At 44.4% G+C, this 26,463-nt stretch overlaps 2 protein-coding genes across 2 annotated transcripts; one reads left to right on the top strand and one right to left on the bottom strand.

The window, feature by feature from the left end:
• The first annotated feature begins 2,990 nt into the window (after positions 1-2,990).
• On the top strand, positions 2,991-19,899 carry LOC121936223 (GRAM domain-containing protein 2A-like). The gene is made up of 13 exons (XM_042478195.1): positions 2,991-3,400; positions 10,268-10,396; positions 10,744-10,834; positions 11,315-11,384; positions 11,584-11,687; positions 12,990-13,088; positions 13,606-13,677; positions 14,587-14,655; positions 14,865-14,928; positions 15,358-15,429; positions 15,698-15,782; positions 16,569-16,676; positions 19,815-19,899. Exons 1-13 carry the CDS (start codon positions 3,360-3,362, stop codon positions 19,828-19,830), a joined length of 1,020 nt encoding a protein of 339 aa, XP_042334129.1. The 5' UTR covers positions 2,991-3,359; the 3' UTR covers positions 19,831-19,899.
• On the bottom strand, positions 19,403-25,374 carry C7H19orf71 (chromosome 7 C19orf71 homolog). The gene is made up of 4 exons (XM_042478198.1): positions 24,564-25,374; positions 23,933-24,162; positions 22,581-22,706; positions 19,403-21,900 (listed from the first exon to the last, which is right to left on the bottom strand). The coding sequence occupies exons 1-4, from the start codon at positions 24,659-24,661 to the stop codon at positions 21,755-21,757; spliced, it is 600 nt and encodes a 199-aa protein (XP_042334132.1). The 5' UTR covers positions 24,662-25,374; the 3' UTR covers positions 19,403-21,754.
• Positions 25,375-26,463: the final 1,089 nt, after the last annotated feature.

Raw genomic sequence — 26,463 nt, 5'->3', positions numbered from 1 at the left:
CTGAGAAGGTGTGACTAGCCCAGGCACTTAAAGTAGTGTCAAATGGTATTCTACAAGACAGAGCCAGCATGACACAGTAATTTGATTTTTAACAAGATGTCTAATCGTTCTCCACCTGAAACACACTCTAGTTTCATGCACAAAGCGGTTAGAAATCTTGTGTATGAAATTACCTTCAGGCTGTGTGCATATGTGCTATGTATACAAAACATAAATGGATTTTGTGTTTGGATTTGGATCGCATCTCCAAGATATCTCATTATATATACACACTTGTCCTTCCCAAGACCCCCGTGAATGTGGGGAAACTGTAAATAACAAAAACACCATGTTTTTACTGAGAGGACACCTCTCTAGGAATCTCCAGGTCCTCCAGGGCAACTCTGTGGTCAACGTCCGACAGACACTGACCATAGAGTTGCACTGGAGGAGCAACAAAGGCCTAGTAGAGTGTCCTCTCTAGGAATCTCTAGGTCCTCCAGGGCAACTCTGTGGTCAACGTCCGACAGACACTGACCATAGAGTTGCACTGGAGGAGCAACAAAGGCCTAGTAGAGTAGTCTCTCTAGGAATCTCTAGATCTTTTGGTGCAACTTTTAATTAAAGTTGAGCATAGAGTTGCTCCCTTTTGACATCTTGAAATTTTGATGAATTACAGAACAGATTTAACTGGGATGGATCCCGCTGAATATCCACAAAATGGTTAACACTGTAGACACAGGTTTTACACCCTGTGGATCCATGTGCTTTAGGACTGCAAGTCCCAGTAGCTGTAGCCAGCATGCTGGGATTAGCAGTCTCCAAAGAAGTGGAGGGCTGCATGGATCCCACTCTTGGCAAAGACATCATCTCTAACAGTGATCGTGTTGTGTTAAATTCCCCACAAAGCCACACAAAGTGTGACAAAGAATAACTTTGGGGTGTGTGCTGGCCTATAAAGTAAATAAAGCTTTTATTGCCCTGCCTTTGCTTGCAATTGGTTCGATCGGTATCACCCCACGGCGGTAAATAAATGTCGGGCGATGGCTTTAATTCTATCGAACCACAATCGCAGACCACTCTTGACGGTCTGCAAGGTTGCGAGTTCCGGATCGTTCCTGGATTTTCGGAGCCCACAACCTGAGGCCTAGGGACAGCCCCCGGTGATGCAATGAAGCATTACGCATTGATTACTAATCGTAATTGTTCACGAGTTGTCATACAAACACCCACCCACATGCATGAGAGATAACCTATTTTCCTGTTTGGAAAAGGAGGGGGAAATCCCAACAAATGGGGCTCTTGTTGGGGAATGCTGGGGACTGTAGTTTTGTGAGACATTTAGCCTACTGTCAGAGAGCTCTGGTGCCACCATAAACTACAATTCCCAGGATTCCCTAGCACTGAGCCAGGGCAGTTAAAGCAGTCTCAAACTGGATTCTTTCTGCAGTGTGTTCTGGACCCTAATCGATCCATAGGTCCCCCATAGAGTCTTTGCAAGCTCAGTGAATCTTTGCACATTGGAACAAAAACTGGTGTATTGCTGTCAAGGTTCGAAATTTCCACCTGGCTCTTTCTTCTTGCCTAGAGCCAAGCTTCCCAAAACTGGAGGATTTGCACCCTTGCCTGGAGGCGACCCATGATAACTGGAGACTTTGAGAGATGGGTTCAGGTCATTGTTGGTCTTATGCAGAAAGTGGGATCCGGATTCAGGTGTCGCTAGCCCCGTACTGCAAAAGTGGCGTGAAATGTGAGCATCAGGGAAGTGGTTTAATCATTCTCCAGCCTGGCATTAATTATGGCCAAAGCCTTCACCTCGAAATCACCTCCTCATGCTCGGTAGACAGATAAGGCTAGTTGTAAAATGAAGGCAACACCCCTCAAATGAAAGACCGCACCGCATGGGTGAAGAAGGCAAGGAACACAAAATGGACTCCCCCATTAATTTCTTAGTTAAAAATGCAGCACACCGGTTCATGGAAATGTTTCTGCTCCATCATTAAACTCTAAAGATCTGCCTTAATAAAAACATTGTTACTTGCTGGCGTAAAAGGGCAAAGGAGAGAGGTGGAGACAGAAACCAGGACATTTTAAAATCAGCCAGCAAAATGGGACGGCAGAGGATCAATTGGGATTTACCTGAACATACCGGTACTATTTTCCCCCTTTCCCTCTTAGGGTTGCATCTACAGAATTAATCCAGTTTGACACCGCTTTACCTGCCAAAGCTCCATGCTATGATATTCTGGGATTTGTAGTTTGCTGCGGCACCAAATCTCTTTGACAGTCAGTCTATCTCACAAATATCTTGTTCCATAGTCCAGGAAAGATATCTTTCGCTCGGTTAGTTTCAAAGGTGCTGCAAGATCCCTTTGCGTACTGATATTCCAGATTAACATGGCAATGTCTCTCAATTCTTCCCCTAAAGGAGGATAAACATATTTTGTTCATTTATTACAAAACACATCCAGGTGATTTGGACCTCAGCTCCCAGAAGGCTCAGCCATCTTGGCCAATCATCTGGGATTCTGGGAATGGAAGTCCAAAACACCTGGAAGACCAGAGTTTGGGAGTCACTGCTAGCTGGAGTCAATGGTCTAGGTCTGAATGGTGATTCCCAAACCTTGGTCCTCCAGGTGTTTTGGTCTCCATCTCCCAGATGCCTCAGCCATCTTGGTCTGGGATTCTGGAAGCTGAAGTCCAAAACACCTGGAAGGCCAGAGTTTGGGAAGCACGCTTAGCTGGAGTAAATGGACTAGGTGCAAAAGTGGTTCCCAAACTTTGGTCCTCCAGCTGTTTTGGATTTCAACTCCCAGAAGCCAATGGTCTGGGATTCTGGGCCCTGAAATCCAAAACATCTGGGGGACCAAAGTTTGGGGATCAGCTCTACAATGGGATCTTTGTAACCCTGTATTTTGTAGCTGCCTTGTCTGCCGAGGAAAGAGGTGCATTTTCAAGCACTCATGCAGGCACGCATGCCTTCTTCCGCGGCCTGGGGAAGCGCATCCGAGTCGCCATTGGTAACGCCGAGGAGGTGGTTGTTGGAGATTTTTCAGAGTCTATTATTTGTTTTAACCACCTCGCTGGAAACAGAGAAAGGAGGAGAGATTGCAGGGGGATAAAAATCACCTGCTGTCACTGTAGAAACTGTGAAGGATGTGAGTCTCCAGGCAACTTCGGTCAAGGGAAGGAGCAACCTTGTTTGCTCTCTGGCTCTCCAAAGATCCCTTTCCTGGTGTCCCTTGGCCAGGTGCAACCTCCACAGGGTTGATCTTTGGACTTTTCCCACCCATCCACCAGTTGATAAAAACCACGGCCGGGAAGGAAAAGGAGGCCACAGCCAAGGATCTCACCAACCGGCGAAGGCTGTTTTCTCCAAAATGGACCACGACAAAATCCTCAGAGACGACGCCTTGGGCCTGTAAGTCATTTTGGACCCTTGGAGGGTCCTCTTTGCAATGACTGTAACCCTCCTTGAAGGGTAAACGTTGCTATATTTTGGCCCTTATTGTTGCATTTTTAGAGGGTTGCACATTAGTGGTGCTTCCTTCACATGGCGTGTTGCAGTGGGTTTGACACTGTTTTCAGATATCTGTGCATCAGTGTGCCTTCATGTCACAGTGAATTTTGTAGGGTTTTCTTAGGCAAGGAAGACTCAGGGGTGGTTTGGCCAGTTCCTTCCTCTGAAATAGAGCCTGCGGCACCTGGGTTTTGTCAGTGGTTTGCCATCCAATTTATAACCAGGGCTTACCCTGCTCAGCTTCCAGGATCTGGTGCCTAGCTTAGGATATTTGTGTGCCCATGTCTCTCCAAATTGCCTTATGGGGGCCCTGTGGATTTTGTAGGGTTTTCTAAGGCGCGGAAGACTCGGGGACAGTTTGGCCAGTTCCTTCCTCTAAAATAGAGCCTCCAGCATCTGGGATTCATTGATCGTCTCCCATCCAAGCACTATCTAGGGTTGACCCTGCTGAGCATTTAAGATCAGACAGGATTTAGTGCCTTGGTGTATATATGTGCCTTCGCTTGTCGACTTATGGCAACCCCATGTATTTCTTAGTCAAGGAAGACCCAGGGGTGGTTTTTCCAGTTCCTTCCTCTGAAATAGAGCCTCCAGCACCTGGGATGCATTTTTGGTCTCCCACCCAAGAACTAACTGTGGCTGACCCTGCTTAGCTTCCAAGATTAGAAAAGGATCTGGTGCCTTTAGGCTTGTTCAGGGTTTGTTGTTGTTGTCGTTGTGTGTCTTCAAGTTGTTTCCAGCTTATGACGACCCTAAAGCAAACCTATCATGGGGTTTTGGGGAGGCTGAGTGTGTGTGACTCACCCAATGCCAGCCAGTGGTTTTCATGGCCAAGTCAACTGCTCTTCTACACTTGGCCCACCTGGCAGGGTTGTTGTTGTTGTTGTTGTTGTTGTTGTTGTTGGAAGAATTAAGTAGGAACAGGGAAGGCATAATATCAAAATGAGAAGCGAGAGAAGGAAAATATTGCAGTAAGTCAAGAGACCAAGGAACAAATGAACACTTTCTGCATTCAATTGAGAATACTGCCTGGATTGAATCTTCTTGGTACGATTAGAACTCAGTCCCCTGGTCAGTCGTGTTGTTTGATCCTTGACCTTAAGAAACAGCACCATTATCAAACGCTTGCGGACGTCACTTTTCTTTTATGCACCTACATCAAGGTCCTCCAGAGTTATAAAACCCCTTTTTTATAGCAGGCACGCGCATGTTTTTAACTCGCTGGATATTGGTCCAGAGAGCAAAGTAAACCCAAGGGAGAAATAAAGAAATAAAAAAGAAGGAGAATAGAGAGGGATGCCTTGTCATTGTTTAGCCCAATGTCCTCTCCTGCAGAAGTAGCTGACAAGGGGCAGGGGAGCTTAGAAAGGGCCCTGTTTAGCATTACAACGCCCAGAATCCACAACCAGCTACTGAAGGATGCTGGGGATTAGAGCCTGCACCCAAAAGGAACTTTCCATACTTTGAGGATGAGGACTTTCTGTCTGTCTGTCTGTCTTTCTTTCTTTAATCTCCTTTCCTTTTCCTTCCTTCCTTTCTTCCTTCCTTTTTCTTTCTTTCTCTTTTCTTCCTTGCTTCCTTCCTTTGCTTCCTCTTTCTCTTTCTCTTCCTCTACCTCTTTCTCTTTTTCTCCTTCCTTCCTTCCTTGATCCCTCCCTCCCTCCCTTTCCTTCTTTCTTTCTCTTTTTGATTTCCCTCCCTCCCTCCCTCTTTCTTTCTTTCTTTCTTTCTTTCTTTCTTTTTTCTTTCTCTCTCTCTTTTAATCTTCCTTCCTTCCTTCTTTTCCTTCCTTCCTTTTTTAATTTTCTTTCCTTCCTCTTTCTTTTTTTCTCCTCCCCCCTCCCCCCCCCCCTTCCTTTTTCTTTCCTTTTTTTCATAGCCCCAAACCCCCTGGCCAAAAGCCCTGCTGCCACAACAAACTCCAAATCCCAGGCTTCCATATCATGGATCCAGGGCCGTCAAAGAAGTGCCAAACCGGATTGTTTTTTCACTGCAGGTTAGAAACAGGTTTTAGTCCAGGCTTTGAAGCAGCTCTCCAAAATGCTGAGTTCCTGCAAAATGGGTTCAGCACCTTGGAGAGCTTCAGTGAGGCTTCCCAAAACCCGGACCGGACTCCTTCTCCCACTGACATGGGAACCACCAACTTGCCACCCTTTTAAGGGGGGAAATGTTGAAGTTTTGCATCTCTGTTCCATGGTGGTTTATTTCCCTCCCTTTCTCTATTCCCCCAGAATGCCAGAAATAGATTTTTATCTGCAGAAAAGGCAAGGAGCCAAAATATCCCGGTTGCTGCGGAAAAACTGGAGCAGACAAAAATGAAATAAAAGACACAGGGCACAGAAGAAACCAATCGCTTTTCCTGTGGGATGCTTTGATGTACATCTACCTGCCAGTCATTCTCTGATTAAAAACTAATAATATATATATATTGGAAGGAAGGTGTTTAAATGGGTATTTAATTTTAACTTTAGAAACTAATAAAATATACATTGGAAGGAAGCATTTAAATGTGTATTTAATTTTAACTATTGAAACTATTAAAATATATTTCAAGGAAGGAAGGAAGGAAGGAAGTGTTTAAATTGATATTTAATTTTAACTTTTGAAGCTAATAAAATATATTAATGTTTACAAATATTAACATAATATATTTATAATATACAATATAATATAATTATTAATATATATACAAATAATATTTACAAATCCTAATAAAATTCTATTAAAATATATCCCCTTCCTTCCTTCCTTCCTTCCTTCCTTCCTGGAAGGTGTTTAAATGTGTATTTAATTTTAACTATTGAAACTATTAAAATATATTTGAAGGAAGGAAGGAAGGAAGGAAGGAAGGAAGGAAGGGTTTAAATTGATATTTAATTTTAACTTTTGAAACTAATAAAATATATTAATGTTTACAAATATTAATATAATATATTTATAATATACAATATAATATAATTATTAATATATATACAAATAATATTTACAAATCCTAATAACATTCTATTAAAATATATCCCCTTCCTTCCTTCCTTCCTTCCTTCCTTCCTGGAAGGTGTTTAAATGTGTATTTAATTTTAACTTTTGAAACTAATAAAATATCTATTTAAAGGGAGAAAGGAAGGAAAGAGGGAAAAGAAAGAAAGAAAGAAAGAAAGAAAGAGGCCTGGTCTTGGCTCTGGACTACAATTCCCATCCCTCACAGGGGATGATGGAGACTGTAGTCCAGCATCCCTATAGCTTCCCCATCTGTACAAACTACATTTCCTCCCAACAAAGGCAATTTCATATGAATTTTATTTTGTTTGGAAGGGATGAAAAAAAGGAGGGAATGTGTCCTTTGGGTCAGAAGGAGTCAGAAGGAGGGTCCCAATGTACTGCCTGTCCCATCATCCCCAACCAACAACGATGATGGGTTTTGCAGTCTGAGCCAGGCAGAGGAAAGCTTGGAAGGGCAATGCAAGACCCAGCCAGCAGAGGGCGCCTTTGCCTTTGGGCTCCCCCTGAATCCAGAGTCACTCCAGTTGAGTCCATAGGAAGAATACAATCTGTGATCATCAAAAAGGGATCAGATCAAAAGAAGCCCAGCCAGGTTTGTGGCACAGGGGAGAAGACCCGTGTCAGGAGCGTTCAGACGTGCTCCCTTCCTCCTTAGTGAAACCGGTTCCCATCCTAGGAAGGAAGGGCAAAGGGGAGGAGAGTGACTGTCACACCCATCATCCTGGGCTTGGAGCCTCTGGTGCGTTTCAGAGCCTCCTCGATGGCCCAGAAAAGACCTGAGAGCTTCCCTGGAGAAAGAAGCAGGTAGGAAAACTCGCTTCATCTTCCCTTCCTTCCAAAGAAAGGAACTCCAAAGAAAGGAAGAAAAGGGGATTTTTAGGGAGGTTCAGAAGGTTTTGGAAAGGTTAGGATGCCTGGGGGGGGGGGGACTCCATAGCCCAGCATCCCCAGTCCAGCTTCTGGGGATGCTGGGAGTTGCCATCCAAAAAAGGAAAAGCTGTTCCCAGGCACTGGATTTTAAAATATAAAATGACACAAAGTTTTATTGACTGATGAAAGACTAGATGTAGAGTTAGGACAAACTAGGTTTTGAGCATTAAAAACTTAAGCAAACCAGGGAGGGAGGATGTCAAAGCCCAGCAGCCTGGCTCCTGGGGATGCTAGGGGCTGCAATCCAAAAGAATAGCCTTTTTAATGTTCCTTTTCCAGAAGAAGCCCATGAAAATAATGAAAATTACAGTTTTTAAAAAATGTAACCAAATCATTGGGGGAAGAAGGATGACATAGCCCAGCAGCCTTCTGGATGCTTCTGGATGCTGGGGGTTGCAGTCCTAAAGAATGGGCTTTTTATGTGCATTGGGCCTTCTGATACACTTCAAATGCGCATCAGCTCCTTCTGATGTGCATTAGGTCACATTTGTGAACAGTTTAGGTTTGTGTTGTCAAAACCCTTCGGCCGTATAGATTGCACAGACCGGTTTCGAGTACAGGCTTGAGTTTCCCTGCCTTATCCCAAATCCCCAAAATCAAAACTTCTTTCATGGGTGGCTGAGACAACGACACTTTTGCTTTCTGACGCTTCAGTGTGCAAAAACTTTGTTTCGTGCACAAAACCATGACAAATATTGTCTCTAAAATGACTTTCAGGCTGTGTGAGTATGAGACATAAATGCATTTCAAGTTTAGGTTTGGGTCTCATCTCCTTAGGTATATGCAACTATTCCAAAGTCTGGAGGGGGTGGGATATCCAAGACACATATGGTCTAAAGCATTTTGGATAAAGGTGACTCAACCTGCAATATATATATATTTATATATGGCAGAAGAATCCCGAAAGGGCCTGGGTGCGAAAGCTGGCAAGAGAAATCACTCATCCAGGAACACAAAAGTTGGAAGCTGGGAATTGGGAGGAGTTTATTAAAAGGAGGTGCGATGGAAAACAGGATGCAGAGGATGAAGAGAGCCAGTTGGGTTGGTTCCACATTCCCGGGGAAAATTGCCCGTGGAAAATGTCCGCCCACAGCCTCCTTCGCGTCGGCCTCTTCCCCAGTTGCTTGAGTGGATAAACATTGCTTTCGTTTCGGAGGAGCATGTTTGCTGCCTCCAAGGTCCTCTTCTGCAATCCAGATGTTGTGTTGGACTACAATCCCCATCATCCCCTGACCTCAGCAAGGAAGATGGGCCTTGAAGTCCAAGCCATCTGCAGTGCATTAAGGATGGGGAAGGGTTTCAAATAACTACTCATCCACAAAGCATCTGGTGATGTTGTTGTTGTGTGCCTTCAAGACATTTCCAATTTATGGTGACCCTAAGGCAACCCTATCATGGAGTCTTCTTGGCCAGATTTGTTTGGAGAAGGTTTGCCATTGCCTTCTCCTGAGGCTGAGAGAGTGTGACTTGAACAAGGCCACCCAGTGGGTTTCCATGGCCGAGGTGGGAATCGAACTCTGGAATCCTAGGCGAACATTTAAACCATGCTCACATCCACATTAGTATTGGTTTCACAGTAGATCCAGCCTCACCGACTGGAGCTTTGGATCCCAAGAAGGGTTCTTTGGGGCTCCACTGCCCCTGAAAGCAGAGGCTCCTTGATCTGTGGCTATGCAAAGCCCTTGCAAGTGTAGGTGAAAAGGCACATTTGATGGGTCCAGGACTGGTTTCCTCTTCTTGCATCAACCAAAAGCAATCTTGGGGTTTGCATTGAGGGCAAGATTGCGGATGAAGCGGCTAATTGCAGGGAGATTTGGTTCAGCCTTTCAGGGCTGCTTACTAACACACATCGCAATGTGGCACAAGGTGCTTTCGACCTTTGCTCATGGCAAACCGGGAAGAGGTTGCTTTGAAAGCAAAGAAGGGTGTTACTTCTTTTGCAACACCGGGGCTGTATTCCCACTTACAAATAAATCACTTTGCGATCCAAATCGACGGAAGTGGTTCAGCAGCGGAGCGTGGTTCACACCACATTTGCCCCGATCACATTTTCTTGCTGCAGAATAAAATAAATCAACCCACTTGTGGTTCACATTGACAAACGAATCAATTCAAAATGGACCCGCTCCAGCCGGCCGAAGGGCAAATTGAAATCAATTCCGATCCGCATCTGGTTCACACTTGCGCGGAATCGATTTATCCAAAAAGACATGGGGAAAATCAGCATCAAAAAGATGTGGGTTAAATGGTTCTGGTGCATGGTTTCTCCTCTCCGAATTGTTTCGGCGATTTGTTTCAAGTGTGAACCAGGGTCATTTAAACCGGTTCAAAATGATTTGCGATCCAGTTTAAAAGGTAGTGGGGATGAGGCCCCAGTTTTCTTGGATGCAAGATTGTTTCATTGCCTTTCGAACCTTTCCGGCGAAGAACCTTGGAGTGCATCTATGTAGAAATCATGCCATCTGAGGCCACTTTTACTGCCACCGCTCCATCTCCCAGGGTCCTGGGATCTGTAGTTTGGTTAGGCACCAGCATACTTTGGCAGAAAGGTTGAAAAGTCTCGTAAAATTCATATAATCTCCTTCCAGAGCCACTTGGGCAGAAGGCAATCCTTTCTGCCATTGATAGGACTTTTTGTCAGGTGTGTAGGGTTTCACAAGGGAAGTTACTTAGTGAAGTATACAGGATTCTGGCCAACAATTCCCGCTATTTATTGGGATGGCAGGTAGGTACTTGCAAGGATGATGGTATCTCAAGGAAGGCTGGCATTTGCCCGAAGGCATGGGGTGAAGGAGGGCACCGTGACACAATTAATAACCAAGCCTTGTTCCTCTCCAGCAACGGATCAGAGATCTCCGGGAAACCGAAGAAGAGCAAAAGGAAAATGTCGGAACACAAGAAATCCCAGAGTTTGGAGGAGCCAGTTGGGGAAGGGTTTCGCAACGGACACAATCCGCCTTTGTCCCGGTGAGTCTTATTATTCAGTGCCATTTGGAGAGGAAGGTGGCATATAAATCCCTGAATCAAGTAAATAAATATGTTGGGATATTATGGGATATTATTATATTATATTGCATTGTATTGTATTGTATGATGTCTATTAGTATTTCTATGATGGTGGAATCCATGTATAAGGAATCCATGGGTACAGAAGGTTGACTTGAATTTATTATTGAGTCTTGTTTGGGGAGGAAGGCAGGTTATAAATCCTATTTCTTGTCTGGTTATCTCTTTCTTTCCGGATCTAAGATGTATGATCCATCTTGCAGGATATAAATCCTATTTCTTTTCCGGTTATCTCTTTTCCCCCCCAGATCTAAAACGTACGATCCGTCTTTTTGCAAAGAGGGAGAGAAAGAAGCCGGCTTTGTCCAGCATCGGAACTCGGAACCCAGCATCTCCAATGTACGTTTGGAAGTGAGATGGCCTATGTTTAAAAAAAGCACACTTACATCAATGAAATGTATGGGGTCTCCATATTAAATGCAGCTGGGAAAGGAAGTAATCAATAGCATTGATCAGGATTAATGATGCTAAAAGGTCTCTTTGCACCACGGTTTGTTTGCTTTTGAACTTTGCATCGTCCATGAAACATACGGTTCTATATACTATATGATGATGATGATGATGATGATGATTACATTGTCCAAGGCCACCCAATGGGTTTCCGTAGCCAAGCAGTGATTCTAACTCAGGTCTCTAGAGCCATACATAGTCCAAAACTCAAACCACTATGCCATGCTGGCTTCCCTACATTATATCAAATATATGAAATATCTCTATGTCAAATCTCAAAAGAATTAATTAAGTGCCTGATTCATTTGACTGATTGATCGACTGATTGACTGATTGATTGATGCCTAATCCATCTCTCCTTTTCCCCAGCTGATGAAACATACCATCAATTTCCGCCGGGTTTTTAAAGATCTCCCTGAAGAAGAGGAGTTGCTAGAAAGTGAGTGATTTACTCTTCTTCTTATCGTCAAATTTAGTCCAGTAAACCTTTGAAGCAAAATCACTCCCCTTGCTTACTGGGATGTGGGATCAAACTGGTATAAATTTGGCAGTGTGGACACAACCTTTAGTGTATGGTATTGGCCTTTGTTGCTGCATTTCTCCATCTTTTTGATTAACCTCTACATCTTTTCCTGCAGCATTTTCATGCGCCTGGCAAAGAGAGGTCCCTTACCACGGCCGCCTCTACGTCTCCCAAAATCACGTCTGCTTCTATTGCAGTATGATCCGGCGCGAGGTTAAGGTAGACTGCTCCTTCCTATTGAAGTTGAAGTGGGGGAATCTCTTTTGGGAAAAGCCCTGCAACAAAAGGATGAACAGATCCGTCGGTTTTTCAACCCTTTCTCTTGTCTTGGAGCTTGGCTCTTCCTCTTCCTTTTTACTGCAATGCTGCAATGCTTTGTGAGTTGTAGTCTCACAAAGGGATTGCTTTGTGCTCTGCTATGTTCCCCTTTTCCAGAATTGTGGGAGAAAGGATAATAGATAAATTAATATAATGTAATATAACATTTATTTATTTAATTTATTCTGGGATTTATATCCCGCCTTTCTCCCAAAATGGGACAGAATAATATATTCAATTGACCATCTGTATCCATGGATTCCTTATCCACGGATCCCACCATCGGAGAAATACTAATAGATACAATACAATACAACACAACACAATTAATAATATCCTGTAATATAATACAATATAATATTTATTGATTGATTTACGGGATTTATATCCCGCCTTTCTCCCAAAATGAGACTGAATAATAAATTCAGTCGACCATCTGTATCCATAGATTTCTTATCCATGGATCCCACCATTGGAGAAATACGATACAATTCAATACAATACAACACAATATAATAATATCCTGTAATATAATATTTATTGATTTATTTATGGGGTTTATATCCCACCTTTCTGCCAAAATGAGACTAAATAATAAATTCAGTCGACCGTCTGTATCCATGGATTCAACCATCGGAGAAATAATAATAAAGACAAGACAATGCCATGTAATATAATATAATGTAATATAATATGTATTTATTTATATAATATAATATATTTTTAATAGGATTTACAAATGAGACTCAGTAATAAATTCAGTTGACCTCGTGTATCTGTGGATTCCTCATCCACGGATTGCAATGTCAGTGGCTTGAAAATATGAATTTCAGTCCCAAAAGTATCCCTTGATTTTGCCATTTGATAAAAGGGACACCATTTTAATATGCCATTCAGTTTAATAGGACTTGTGCATCCCTGGATTTTGGTATCCACAGGGGAGTCCTGGGACCAAACCCCAGCGGAATCACTGTCCATGTCATTATATGTAATGGGAATTGAGCATACATGGATTTTGTTATACATGGGAGATCTTGGAACCAAACCCCAGCGTATAACAAGGGTCCACTGTATTATTAATCAAACAATCAATATATTAAATAAGTGTCCAGCCATTTCCAACTTAGGGACAACAATGCATGAAGTTTTCTTGGCAAAATTTATTCAGAGGGCGGGGGTTACCATTATGTTTTTCTGGTTCAGGTCATCATCCCGGTGCCAACCATCAGCGTCCTCAAGAAAGCCAACACGGCCCTCTTGGTACCCAACGCCATCTGCATCCGAACCGAGGAAGGAGAAAAGGTGAGAGAAAAAGAAAGGCAGGGAGGAGAGAAGATGGTAGGAAAGATCCAGCATTAGTCTACACTCATCCCTCCATATTTGCGGCTTTGATATTTGCGGATTTGATTATTCTCGGATTTGATTGATATGTTCTCTCTAGGAATCTCTAGGTCCTCCAGCACAAACTCTATGGTCAACTTTAACTAAAGGTTGCACTGAAAGACCTAGAGATTCCTAGAGAGGACACTCTACTAGGCCTTTGTAGCTCCTCCGACGCAGTTTCTATGGTCAGTGTCTGTCAGACATTGACCACAGAGTTGCCCTGGAGGACCTAGAGATTCCTAGAGAGGTGTCCGCTCAGGTAAAAACAGGGTGTTTTTTGTTATTTGCGGTTTTCCCATATTCGGGGGGACTTGTGCCCCTAACCCTAGCAAATAGGGAGGGACTATATATATATATATATATATAGGACAGTGTCTTCCTGGTTAATATATAATACATCCATGATATAATTCATATCCTTTGTTCTCTCCTCCAGTTCCTTTTCTCGTCTCTCCGGTCGCGGGAAAGCGCCTATCGGTTACTCCGTTCCATTTGCAAACACCTCCAGGTAACAAAGTCCATCTTTGGATGTGGACAAAATTTTGGCTGTTTTAATTTCCCAGAACGCAAAAAAGGTTCCTTTTTTTGGGGGGGGGGACTACAATGCCCAGAATCCCCCCATGACCTGGGGATTCCGGGAACTGGAGTCCAACAAAGGGACACCATCCAGCTCTGTTGATTTGTCATGGATTACAAACCAAAGGGGATATATGTATTTATACATATTGTAAGCCGCCTTGATCCATCTGGAGAGGCGGGATATATAAATAATTATTATTATAATCCTGCGGCAAGGTTTGTTCGGAGGAGTTTTGCCCTTGCCTTCCAATGCGGCTGAGAGAGTGTGGCTTCCCCAAAAGTCACCTCTACGGTCGAGCGAGGAATCGAACGCTGGTCTCCGGAGTCCAACGCTCGAACCATTGCACCACGCTGGCACTTGGAACCTGGCCTGCCCTTTTGCTTGATGCCTTTTTAAAACCTTTCAATGCTAGAAAGGTGGGCATTGCAAGAAAATTGCATTTGGAAGGGGGCAGGATTTTTTTATTTGGAGGAGGCCAAGCTTTCATTTTGGCCACCTGTCTCCGTTCCGACATCTCCTCCCAATAGCTTTTTGTGGGTTTTGGGTGGCTATGTGGCCATGTTCTGGAAAAGTTTATTCCTGGTGTTTCACCTGCATCTGTGGCTGGCATCTTCAGAGAATGCTGGCATGGAAGAGAGTGGGGCATATATACTTCCATGCCAGCATTCTCTGAAGATGCCACAATCACAGATGCAGGTGAAACACCAGGAATAAACTCTTCTAGGACATGGCCACAAACCCACAAAAATCTATGGATGCCAGAAATGAAAGCCTTCGACTTCACATCTTGGGTTCTCCAGTTTCTTGGATGCTGAGGTTTCTTTCTCTTCCTTTTAGGATGGTGCCAGGAATCATAGCCTCTCCACCCCTTACGCCAGCACTGAAAACCTTCTGAAGATATCTTTGGTAAGTCTGTTTGTGTGTTGTGAGACACACATGGGTGTGTGTCTTTGCCTTCCCATACATCTTTGGGATCGGGAAACAGATTGCAAAAAAAAAAAAGCCTCCCCATTCCATTTAGCGGCTGGGAATATGTGACTCGCCCAAGGTAATCCAATAGGTTTCTATGGCCATGCAAAGCATTACGCTCATCTTGACCCTCCTCTTTCTTGCAGATGTCCAAGGAGTTGGATTCGAATCACCATTCGCCAGAGTATGAAATCCTTCCAGAGGAGTCTGGTGAGAGCTAGATATTATGTTTATCTTTTCTTTGACTGAGATCCACACACACACATATGTAGTGAAGTATATATAGTATATATAGTAAAGTATATAAAGTATGCTTTAGTAAAAAGTATAGTACAGTGTATATATGGTATAGTAAAGTATATAAAGTAAGAGAAATGGCACCATCTGCACTGCAGCAATAATCCAGTTTGACTCCACTTTGACAGTCATAGCACCATGCTACGGAAGTCTGGGAACTGTAGTTTGTTGTGGCGCCAGACAAAGAGGACAAAATATCTCTCCAAACTACCATTTCCAGGATTCTATAGCTTTGAGCCATGGCAGCAAAAGTGGCATCAAACTGTGCATCCGCAGAATCTCTTATAGACTATCATTCCTTCAATGGTGCTGATTGGGGTTTATACATATATCGTTCTGCAGATGAGCCAGACGGGATGGAGGCGCCACTTTGTGCGCCAAATGACCCTCAAAAGGAGATGGCAACCGGTGGAGGTGAGTGGTTTGAGGGATGGACGATGCCCCCAGAGACCAGGATTCGATTCCTGGCTCAGCCGTGAAACCCATGGGTGAGATTGGGCAAGTCACACTCTCTCAGCCTCAGACAACTGCAATGGGAAACCCCTTCCCAACAACTCTGGATAAGCTCACTTTAGGGTTGCCATAAGTCCGAAATGACTTCACGACACGCAAGAGCAAAGCTTTAACCTCTATCTTCCGCCTTTCCCACAATACCTGAAGGACTTTCCTTTTCTCCCTGCAGGACGAGAGCAAAGTGCCAAGACGCCGCGGCGGTCAACGTCACCCTTAAACCCCCTCAACACAGTCATCCTCATCTACCTCATCTTGTGAGTCCATCACAAAACACACACACATATACATACCCAAACAGCGGTGGTTGCCGAGGATTCAGGGTTCGAATCTACCCAAGCCACAAAACTCAAAATAAAACAAGCCAAGAGACGTAGAATTAAATAGGAATAGAAATAAACATGGATAGAATGGAAGAGTGAGAAAGAGAAGAGAAGAGAAGAGACTGGAACAGAATAGAAGGGAATGGAGCAAAACTAGAATAGGATAGGATAGAATAGAGATGAATGGAAGGCAATGACAATACACTCATCCCTCCATATTTGCGGCTTTGCTATTTGCAGCTTTGATTAATATGTTCTCTCTAGGAACATCTAGGTCCTCCAGTGCAACTCTATGGTCAACTTTAACTAAATGTCTCACTGAAAGACCTAGAGATTCCTAGAGAGGACACTCTACTAGGCATTTGTAGCTCCTCCAGCGCAGTTCTATGGTCAGTGTCTGTCAGACGTTGACCATAGAGTTGCGCTGGAGGACCTAGAGATTCCTAGAGAGGTGTCCACTCAGGTAAAACACATGGTGTTTTTACTATTTGCGTGTTTATTTTCATATTGATGGCGATCTTGTGCCCCTAACCCTAGTGAATATGGGGGACATGTGTATTTATTTCTTACCCATCACCTCTGTACATGGCCATCTCTAGGGAGTGTTTTGATAGGGACTTCCTGCATGGCAGAAGGGGGTTGAACTGGATGACCCTTGGCAGTCTCTTCTAGCATTAGGATTTTGAAAACAAACATTTTACGTGTTCCTTTACACTGCAGAGTGGTTGTCTTGCTCCTGTCCTCGGGATACATCGGCCTCCGTATCGTCCAGCTGGAGGAACAGCTCACCTCCATGGGGGCCTGGCCTGAACTCGATCTCCACGATCGGTGAGTAATTCAGATTTACCCCACTCCGCTTTTCTCATTTATGGACAAACCACAGCTTGAACCCTCTTCGAAGCTCAGCTAGAGCAGACCCACCAAACCCATGGCATTTCCCCAGCATCAGGAGACACAAATAACAGAGATGCAAGCATTTTGGTGGAATTAGTGCATGCAAAGCCAGATTCAGTTCCCTCTCCGATCTCAGGCCAGGGGTGTTGCTCTTGGGCAAGACAAACACATTCGACCCACCGCTCTCTCAAAGTCCAGACCCACCCTCTCTGGGATTTGTTCAGGCTGTTCTTAATATTCTTGCCATCCTTTCTGCCCCCTTCCACGCCATCTTCATGCTCTTTGCCTGCTTCTTCCATCCTTGTGCAACCTCTGCTTAAAAGAATCTGACTCTCCTCCTGGCTTTCATGCCATAGGTAGGTTAAGTGGCGCAAGGATGAGAATTTTATTGGCATGCCATATCAGCTTGGCACGGTGCGCCCCAAACATCTTCACCCATGTCCTCTCTCTCTCTCTGTGCCAACATCCCTGTCTCACATGGATGGAAATACAGACGCAACGTGCTTACTTTTAGGTCAAGGATTTAACTCACTTGCCGCTACTCCACTTCATAGGAGCCCTATGCATGCCTGTGGATGGGGTCTACTCAGGTGTGATCAATGGGATCAGTGATCACCTTTGTGATCTATGGGATCTTCTCCCAAGTCAGCAGACATGCATATGGTGGCATTCTTATTTTATCTGCTGTGGAGGAGGAAGGGATGTGTATCTTGAACCCTGTCTTTTCCAGAGAGCTGGGGTGTTATCCCATACTAGGGTTGTCGCTTTATGGTCACTCCAGGTCCTGAGGTTTGTTGTCCAAAACCTGAGATGTAGACAGCATCTGCACCGCAGCATTAACACAGTGCGACACCTGGCTCCATGCTTTGGGATTTGTTGTTTCTTGAGCTATTGTGTCTTCTCTGTCAGACAGCGCTGGTGCCTCAACACACTATAAATCCCATGATCCCATAGGATGACCCTTCTGCTTGCTTCCAACTCTATGAATCTCATAGTTTTAACACCGTGAATTGTATCATTCCATTTTAATGTTCACGTGTTTTATGTTTCCAATTGTGTCGTGCTTTTTAACCGCAAGGTGCTTTGAGACCCAATTTTGGGAGGAAAGTGGGATAGAAGTCAATAGAAGTATCATTGCTATCATCCTTAGCCCGGCAGAATTGGAAAAGAGACTTTTGATTCAGAGCATGGCCTGCGCACTGCTGTCCTGAAAATAGTTTCTCACGGATAAGAAAAGAATGTCGGAGGCAGGTCTTGCGCAAACAAGACTGGCGTGTTTTCTTCAAACGTATCTGTTGGCACATGTGCCACATTCATGTGCCTCTTAACACACATGCTCCTGATACTTTCTTGTTGTTGCTGGCCTCATGCCGCCTTTCCAAACTATTGCAGCTGTGCCCTTTTACCAGTAGCGTTTAACCTTTGGAAGCCCAGATGTTGTGGGACTGCAACTCCATACCATTTACAAGGTATGGAGTTGCCCTTTACAAACTTGCTTACCCATATATACTCCAGTATAAGTCAAACCTCATGCATAAGTCGAGGGCAGGTTTTGGGGCCAAAAGTATGGATTTTAATATGACTCATGGGTAAGTCGAGGATAAGATTTAGGGGCCTGTAACAAAGAATGTAAAGGATGAAGCAAAGGATATAGCAAAGAAAAACTATGCCAAATAGCTTATAAAATTCCAGGATGCAAAATAACTGTTTGTACGAACACTAAAGGCAAGAGGGATGAGAATGCAGAAGGGAGTCAGTACTTTCAGGTCAGATTACGCTCTTTCCATTCTCCAGGAGATGGTTCTTTTTTAAATAAGACTTAAGGTGCAATACTCACATTGACCTGTGGATAAGTTGACTTGGTTTTTTGGGGTGCATTTTTGACTAAAACTTCTAGACTTATACATGTGTATACACACACACACACACACACACACACACACACACACACAGTAATCCTTCGCCATCCCACTTTCCCAGCTGCTTTGAAAATCTCCTGGTTTTTCTCTCTTCCTCTCACTTTCCTCCCCAGCTTCCTTGAATTGCTGCAAACTGAGTTGGAAGTACAAAAGCAGTTAGTTGTCGTGTGCCTTTGAGTCATTTCCGACTTATAGCAACCCAAAATCGCAGGGTTTTGCAGGGTCTAGAGTGTGTGACTCACCCAAGTGGGTTTCCATGGGCGAGCGGGGAATCGATGTCCGATCTCCAGAATCGTAGTCCAACGCTCAAACCATTGCACCGCCCTGACTCTCTCTAGTGATAACTACATTGAAAGGTCTTCCCTTGTAGACCTTGCATGTTGAAAAACCAACCATAGTAAAAATAAAAGCACAACGACACACAGTTGTGATGCCAACAAACCTCAGCTTGCAAAAGTCCAGGTTGTCTGTTTATTGCATGAAGAGTCAAAACAGGATAATAGGCAATGAGAACAAGGCAAGAAAGTACAGTTTGCGGATTTGATATTTGTGGATTTGATTAATATGTTCTCTCTAAGAATATCTAGGTACCCCAGTGTGACTCTATGGTCAACTTTAACTAAAAGTTGCACTGAAAGACCTAGATTCCTAGAGAGGATACTCTATTAGGCCTTTGTAGCTCCTCCAGCACAATTTCTATGGTCAGGGTCTGTTGGACGTTGACCACAGAGTTGCACTGGAGGACCTAGAGATTCCTAGAGAGGTGTCCTCCCAGGTAAAAACATGGTGTTTTTGTTATTTGCAGTTTTTCCATATTCACGGGGGTCTTGTGCCCCTAACCCTAGCAAATAGGGAGGGACAAATGTACTTGGAAGTCAGGCTTACAGTGGTTCTACTATTCTCAGCCCTTATGCCTGACTTGTCCACCTGGAAGCCTTCCAGATGTGTTGGCTTACAACTCCCCAAATCCCCAGCCAATATTACTCCAAGTTAAACACAACTGCAAGGCCCGAGCTTGGAGACAGGTTGCTCAGAGCACTACATTTCCCTTTGCCTTAGTCTACCAGGTCCCACCAACTCAACTTGTAAGCCCTCTCTGACCTTCACTCATCCATCTCTAGGCATAAAACTTTCTAATTTTCTTTCCTGGCAGGTATAAAGCAACCTGAGGTAGGATCCAGGACTGATCCAGAGACACGGCCTGTCCTCCCACGTCCGTCCACCTTTCTGCTGGTCAGAAGTTGGAAAGAGAGAAGGTTCCTGTGGCCCTCTGACCCTAAACTCTGTGTGACAAAGCTTCTCAAGGACTACAAGAGGCCAATATTTGTTAAGCAGCCTTGCAAAAACAAAAGAATTTCCTTTTTCTTCTAAAGAACATTGAATACAGAGTCATTCAAAAAGGGTCCAGGATATCCTGCCTTCAAGGTAGACTTCTTTTGTCGGGACAACTTATCAGGTGTATTTTTTCTGCACAGCCATGGAGGAAGCAAGGAGAGTGGGCCTATATATATATTCACACAAATGAGCTATACAGCTCTGCCCAAGTGCAGTATAACCCATTTGTGTGATTCGCAGAGACCACGAAGATATATATATTTATAATACTAATTGTTCTTGCTTATAAACGGTCTTTAAAAGAAAATGCAGAAGTATTTTAAATACAGGCTATGCCAACGTTTCCAACCCTAACCACTAGGTATAAGCAGTACAAAGGACCTGGAAGTTCAGAAGGTCCTCCACCCTATATTTAAAGGGATTTCAAGAGCAAAAGCGCTCTTTGGTCCCAACGGTGTTTCTCTGTTTGTGTGTTTAAATCAAATGTACCATCTTGCAGAAAGTATTAATATATAATTAAATGTTTTTAAGGTGTGATTATGATATGTAAAGCACCTCTGCGACCAGATTTCGGATGGCATGTGGGGCAGTGTTCTTTTACAAAGGTAATGCCACAATTGGGGCTTCATATTCAGAGGCTAGTGGATCTCATGTTGGTGGGGCTGTAAATCCATCCCATGCTTGTGCTGGCTTTAAAGGAGTTCTCCAAGGTGAGACTTTCAATGGAGCTTTCTAAGGTGAGGACCCAAGAGGGACCTTCAATGGAACTCTCCAAGATAATGACTCAAGAAAGACCCTCAATGGAGCTCTTCAAGATGACAACCCAAGAGGGACTCTCAATGGAGCTCTCCCAGGCACTGGTCTAAGAGAGAGAGACCTTCAATGGAGCTCTCCAAGTTTCTGGCTCAAGAGAGAGACCTTCAATGGAACTCTCCAAGATGAGAATTCAAGAAGGACCCACAATGGAGCTCTCCAAGAACCCAAGAGGGATCCTCAATGGAGCTCTCCCATTTCAACACCTTGGAGAGCACCCTTAAAACCAAGATGAAAATCTGGCATTGGAATCATTGCTCCACTGACATGGGCACCATAAGCCACCACTGTTCACAAGTAGTTTACCGCTGAGTCCGGGGTGTCAGGGATAAACGGGGAGGGCTGGATCCTCCAGACTTCATGTGAGATGTCTGAGAAGAAGAAATTGGAAGGGTACATCTTGGGGAGAGCAAACATACTGATCAGCTTCTTAGTTCTGAAACACTCTGAAAATCTATCAAAGAAAGGAGCAAATGGTGTTGAGAAATGAGGGGGATTCCCTCTTTACTTTCTCCATGTGTTGTTTTAAAAACAAATAAATAAATAAAGGCGATTTTGGGGCAGATCAAAATTTGGCTATTTTCCCTTGGAGGTAGCACCTTTTCTTTATTAAACCTTCCAGGGTGCAAGTTTAAGAGGAGGCTTGCTTCTGCTCCAGGAAGGTCTCTAGCACACAAACACACACTAAACCACATTCAAATGCCATGGTTTCATCCAGTGGCAGGGAGTCCCACCTGACAATGTACACACAGCCAAAAAGGCTGGCTCTCTCTTCCCGTCTCCCATTTCATGGCAAGAGGGCTATGTGACGGCCGCAGGGCCCCCAAATATTTGGTGGGCCCCTGTATGGCAAGAGGGATGGACCCCATGTCTTGGAGGAAACTCACTCCTCCCGCCTTGCAGTGAGAAGGAGGATTCTCATATGCCAAGCAGCGGAAAGAGGTTTTACTGGTTGTTGGTGGACGGTTGGTGACGAAACATCCTCCAAGTGCGATAGTCCTTTCGGGTGAACTCAGGGGTGTGGAGAGACAAGTGAGGGACGTAGCCGGGCTTTCCATGCAACTCTTCGGCACAGCGGTTGCGGTTGACAACTGCAAAAGGAAGAAGAGGGAGGAAGCGTTAGACGCAAGGGGCTTCGTGGTATCTCTGTCTCAAAGTGACTTATGGTGACCCTCCCCTAGGGTTTTCGTGGCCAGATGCCTTCAGAGGTAGTTTGCTGCTCCCTTCCTTTGAAGCTGAGAGAGTGGGACTTGCCCAACACCACCCAGATTCCATGGTTGAGCGGGGATTCGAGCCCTGGTCTCCCAGATTCCTAGCCAAATACTCAAGGCATACACCAGCCCAACTCTCTTGCATCTAGAAGGCACCAGTGTAGGTTGCTGTTGCTGTTGTGTGTCTTCAAGCAACCCTATACTAGGGTTTTCTTGGCCAGATTTGTTCAGAGGAGGTTTGCCATTGCCTTCCTCTGAGGCTGAGAGAGTGGGGCTTGCTCAAGGTGGGCTTCCATGGCTGAGAGGGGATTTGAACCAAAGTCCTTCCAAAGTATTCAAACCACTACACCACACTGGCCTCTTACTTCCTATCCTCCTATTTAAACTGGGCCTCTTATTCATAATCATGAGGGCTAGAAGTTTACTGGAAAGGCCAAAACAAGAGCATAGTGTCTGCTGTGCAGGAACAGCATCCCTGGTTCAATCCCCACCATCCTCAAAAGCCCATTTCACCTCCTTTCCTCCTTCCTCTTCCCCCTGCCATCAGCCTTGCTCCTTACCATATTCTTTCCCAAGGACTGACTTGTCCTTCCACAGAAAGGCACCCCATCGTGTAGTCGGATCCGAGTACTGGGCAGGAACAATTGGATCATACCAGCTGCTGTCTCGTAAACGCTGCCTATAAGCTGTGGGGAAAAGGTGAGAGGATGACGTGCCTGCGAGCCAACTTGGTTCTGCAGCAGCCAAAAAATCTAATACCATCCTCAGTTTTGTTTATAGGAGTTGGAAGGGACCACAAAGGCCATCTAATGCCAAAGCATGCCTGAAAGATGCCCATTCAACATCTGCTTAAAGGCATGGCTAACATGTCACCTCTCCATGCTCCATCTTGGTATCTGATTAATTTTATCTGCATTGACTTTGTTGGCCACCACATCTCCCAGTTGACTCATGTTTCACTTGGGGTCTACGAAAAACCTCCTGATTTCAAATCAGAAATCACCCATCCTTTCTTTTTGCTATTCCTGTATTTTATTTTATATGTGTGTTTTTTAACACACCAAAAGAATGGGTTAGCATTTTCTAACATCACAATGACCTGATCCCAAGGAATCCTTAGATGACAACCTCCTGGAGACACACACATGCACAAGTCACACAATGCATGTGGAGCAAATCATTTGCCATAGCACAGCAAATCCTACTTACAGCAACGTAAGTAGGGTTGCGGAAGTAGTAAGATCGCACATTGCGGCTGTACATGGCATACTGCAGTCACACATGCTGGTTGCACATTGTGCTATGCAGTCGTGCATCATAGTTGTCCATTGTGCACCAGCACCCAGTCACTGACGTCTTGTGTAATGTTGTTCTACGCAATGGTGCCATAGCGTTATCACCCAGCCATGGACATGCCATGTGTAATGTTGTTCTACGCAATGAAGCCATAGCGTTATCATAGCGTTATGTACATGCCTGGTATACTGTTATTCTATGTAGTGGCACCATAGCATTATTACCCAACCATGGATATGTCTTGTGTAATATTGTTCTATGTAGCAGCTCCATTGCATAGTGGCACCAGCTATCACCCAGTCATTGACATCTTGTGTAGTGTTTGCTTAGCAGTGCCGTTTGCTTAGCGGTGCTGTAACATTTCTGCTACACTAGATTACAACCCTGGAATATTTATTTACTGCTAGAGCTGGTTGGTCATTGCAGTTGCCCATCACACATTGTACATCACATCCAGTTGTTGACATGTGTCACCTAATATTGGTATTCTGCAACTGGACTGCATAGTTCTGGCATTGTGTTACCTCCGTGTTCAGATATCGAAGGGATGTTGTGTAATAGCCCTCTAGGGCTTTATCAATGCCAGAGCTTTGAACAAAGGTGCATTTAACCTTACCAGGTGGTAAGGTCTTCTCCCGTTCAGCGTGGGACTTCTGCCAGCGGTGGTAAGTCTCCCGGCCGATGTCGTTGGTGAGAGTGTACCAGGCATCGCGGTTGTGACTGTTGGTCAGGCCCGTATACCAAGTCTGAGGGATGGCATCCCTCCCCATGGGGGTACATTTCCAGCGAACAGCCTCCTTTATGATGGGGGCATTTCGCGGGCCCCTCAGTGAAATGTACTCATCACTGCAGGAAAAGGAAACAACTGTTACCAACCCAAGAGGCAATATGATGTAGTGGTTAGTGTTCTTGATACCTGACGAAGTCCTGCAACCAAACCCCAGCAGATACCACAGGCCTGCTGTTTATACTTAACCGCCTTGAATCCCATTTCAGGAGAAAGGCAGGATATAAATCCAATAAACAAACAAACAACAAATTGGACAGCTGAAGTAGAATACAAGCCGGAGTAATTTGGGATAAGATCTCCAGAAAATTCAAACTTGGTTTAATAGGTCAGTTGAGAAAATAGGGAGAAGAGAAAGGAACTACCCTCTGGAAAAAAATTCTGCAGAAATTAGATCTGATCAACAACTAGGTCTTCCTTGGATAAACCCACAGCATAAAAACAAAGGAAAGCAACTCACCTGTAAAGTGGAGTGGGGAAGTCGGTCTCTAAGATGCTCTGAGGGACATACGGCCGATTTAACACCAAATCCCGGTAGTTCAACCCGTGGAACTCCATCGCGGGGCTGTAGTTCTTCCCACCCAAGGCCAGCTTGGGGAAGAAAGAGAGACTCACCCTCCCGCTGGCAGGTAAGTAAGAGGAGATGGGCTTGTGGCATCATTGTTTGACATACACACCTCTTGGCAACCATCCCCCTAGCAACCCAAAGCAGGCCAGCTGGGCTGGGAGGCAGGCTGCTGAGGGCTTGGGGATGATGGGGTTTTGCAGAAGGCAGTGAGAAGGCACTCCTCCTGGGTCCCTCCAAAAACCTGCAAACAGTGGAGAAGGAAGGAAGGAAGGAAGGAAGGAGGGAGGGAGGGAGGGATGGAAAGGGGGTGCACTCCAGCTGCTCATTGCTTGCAGAAATCATTTTAAAAATTTATAATTTGAAAACCTGCCACCCTTAACAAGTAGTTTGATGGGATTTTGGAAGCCATCTTGAAGATAGGTACAATGTTCTATTATCTAATCTGTATATCTAATCTATATTATCCATCCATCCATCCATCCTCCCTCTCATTTCTCTAATCTGTCAATCTATTCTGTCTTTCATCTACCTACCTACCTAATCTATCTACAGTAATTTGTTTTGTCTCTAATCTATTTTATGTCTCATCCATCCATCCATCCATCCTCTCATCTCTCTCTAAACTATTCTATCTGTCTGTCTATCATGAACCAGCATGGTGCAGTGTTGGGCTACAGGTCTGGAGACCAGGGTTCGAATCCTCGCACGGCCAAGAAAACCCACTGGGTGACCTTGGGCAAGTTCCACTCTCTTAGCCTTAGAGGAAGGCAAAGGCAAATCCCTCCTGAACAAATCTTGCCAAGAAAACCCCATGATATGACCTGAAGGCACACAAGGCTGCCGTCATGTTCACTGTTACAAGATCCTAAGACAGACTTAGGATATTGCAACTACAGGGAATCCACATTTAGGGAAATGAAACCCCTATTATGGGCAATGCCCCTAGTGAAGTGTTTCCAGAGCACTGGAGATCAGGTCACTGGGACATGGCATGTGCAGGTTGTGGCAGTCAACAATATAGACTGATAAAATCAAGTCACATTTTCATAACTAGCTGAAAAGATTTGGCTACCAACTGCACAACATTCAAAGGTTCCTGGGTCAAAAGTCCTACAAATCTGTAGGACTCTCTGGATGGGGGCTGAGACGTTCTTTGCCAGCCTCACAGGGCTGTTGGTAGGATAAAGTGGAGAGCAGATTCTTCTGTGAGAATGAGTAAGTTTTACTAGTAAAAAATAAGTACAGTGGGTCCTTGTTATCCTCTGGAGTTTGGTTCCAGGACCCCTTGTGGATAACAAAATCCATGGATGCTCAAGTCCCATTAAATACAATGGCACAGCAAAATGGCATCCCTTATATAAAATGAAAAATCAAGGTTTGCTATTTGGAATTTATACATTTTTTGAATATTTTCAACCCGTGGATGCTTGAATCCGTGGATAAAAAAATCCGTGGATAAGGAGGAGCAGTGAGAATTTTGTGCCATTTACCCCAGTATTCAATCCTAACATACGAGAAGGAAATAGTTAAAGCATTTACATCCGAGCGCTGAACACACCACACGCTCACCAAAGTCAATGTCAAATTCACAAGGCCTTTTTAATGCCAGATACATTTCACTTTACACATCAAGTTAACAAGGGTTTCTGTATCACTCTGCCATCTCGCCCTTCCCTCCAGCCCCTTGCAAAGCGTATTGCGTCAAGAAAACACCGGAGAAGAGCAATCCTCCCTCCCCTCCCCACCCCAACGCAAGCAAATTTATGGAATTGCTTTGAACGTCTGGCCCGAA

This window comes from Sceloporus undulatus, chromosome 7, assembly GCF_019175285.1.
Source record: "Sceloporus undulatus isolate JIND9_A2432 ecotype Alabama chromosome 7, SceUnd_v1.1, whole genome shotgun sequence".
NCBI lineage: Eukaryota > Metazoa > Chordata > Lepidosauria > Squamata > Phrynosomatidae > Sceloporus > Sceloporus undulatus.
The sequence above is the reverse complement of the archived record's forward strand: the minus strand, read 5'-3'. Positions and strand labels throughout refer to the sequence as shown.

Coding starts and splice junctions, on each gene's coding strand:
- C7H19orf71 (XM_042478198.1), bottom strand. CDS start 24,661: ATGGAGTTCCACGGGTTGAACTACCGGGATTTGGTGTTAAATCGGCCG. Junction 24,163..24,563: donor TTCCCCACTCCACTTTACAG/GTGAGTTGCTTT, acceptor CTTTTCCTGCAG/TGATGAGTACATTTCACTGA. Junction 22,707..23,932: donor GGAGAAGACCTTACCACCTG/GTAAGGTTAAAT, acceptor TTTTCCCCACAG/CTTATAGGCAGCGTTTACGA.
- LOC121936223 (XM_042478195.1), top strand. CDS start 3,360: ATGGACCACGACAAAATCCTCAGAGACGACGCCTTGGGCCT. Junction 10,397..10,743: donor CACAATCCGCCTTTGTCCCG/GTGAGTCTTATT, acceptor TTTCCCCCCCAG/ATCTAAAACGTACGATCCGT. Junction 15,783..16,568: donor ATCCTCATCTACCTCATCTT/GTGAGTCCATCA, acceptor TTTACACTGCAG/AGTGGTTGTCTTGCTCCTGT.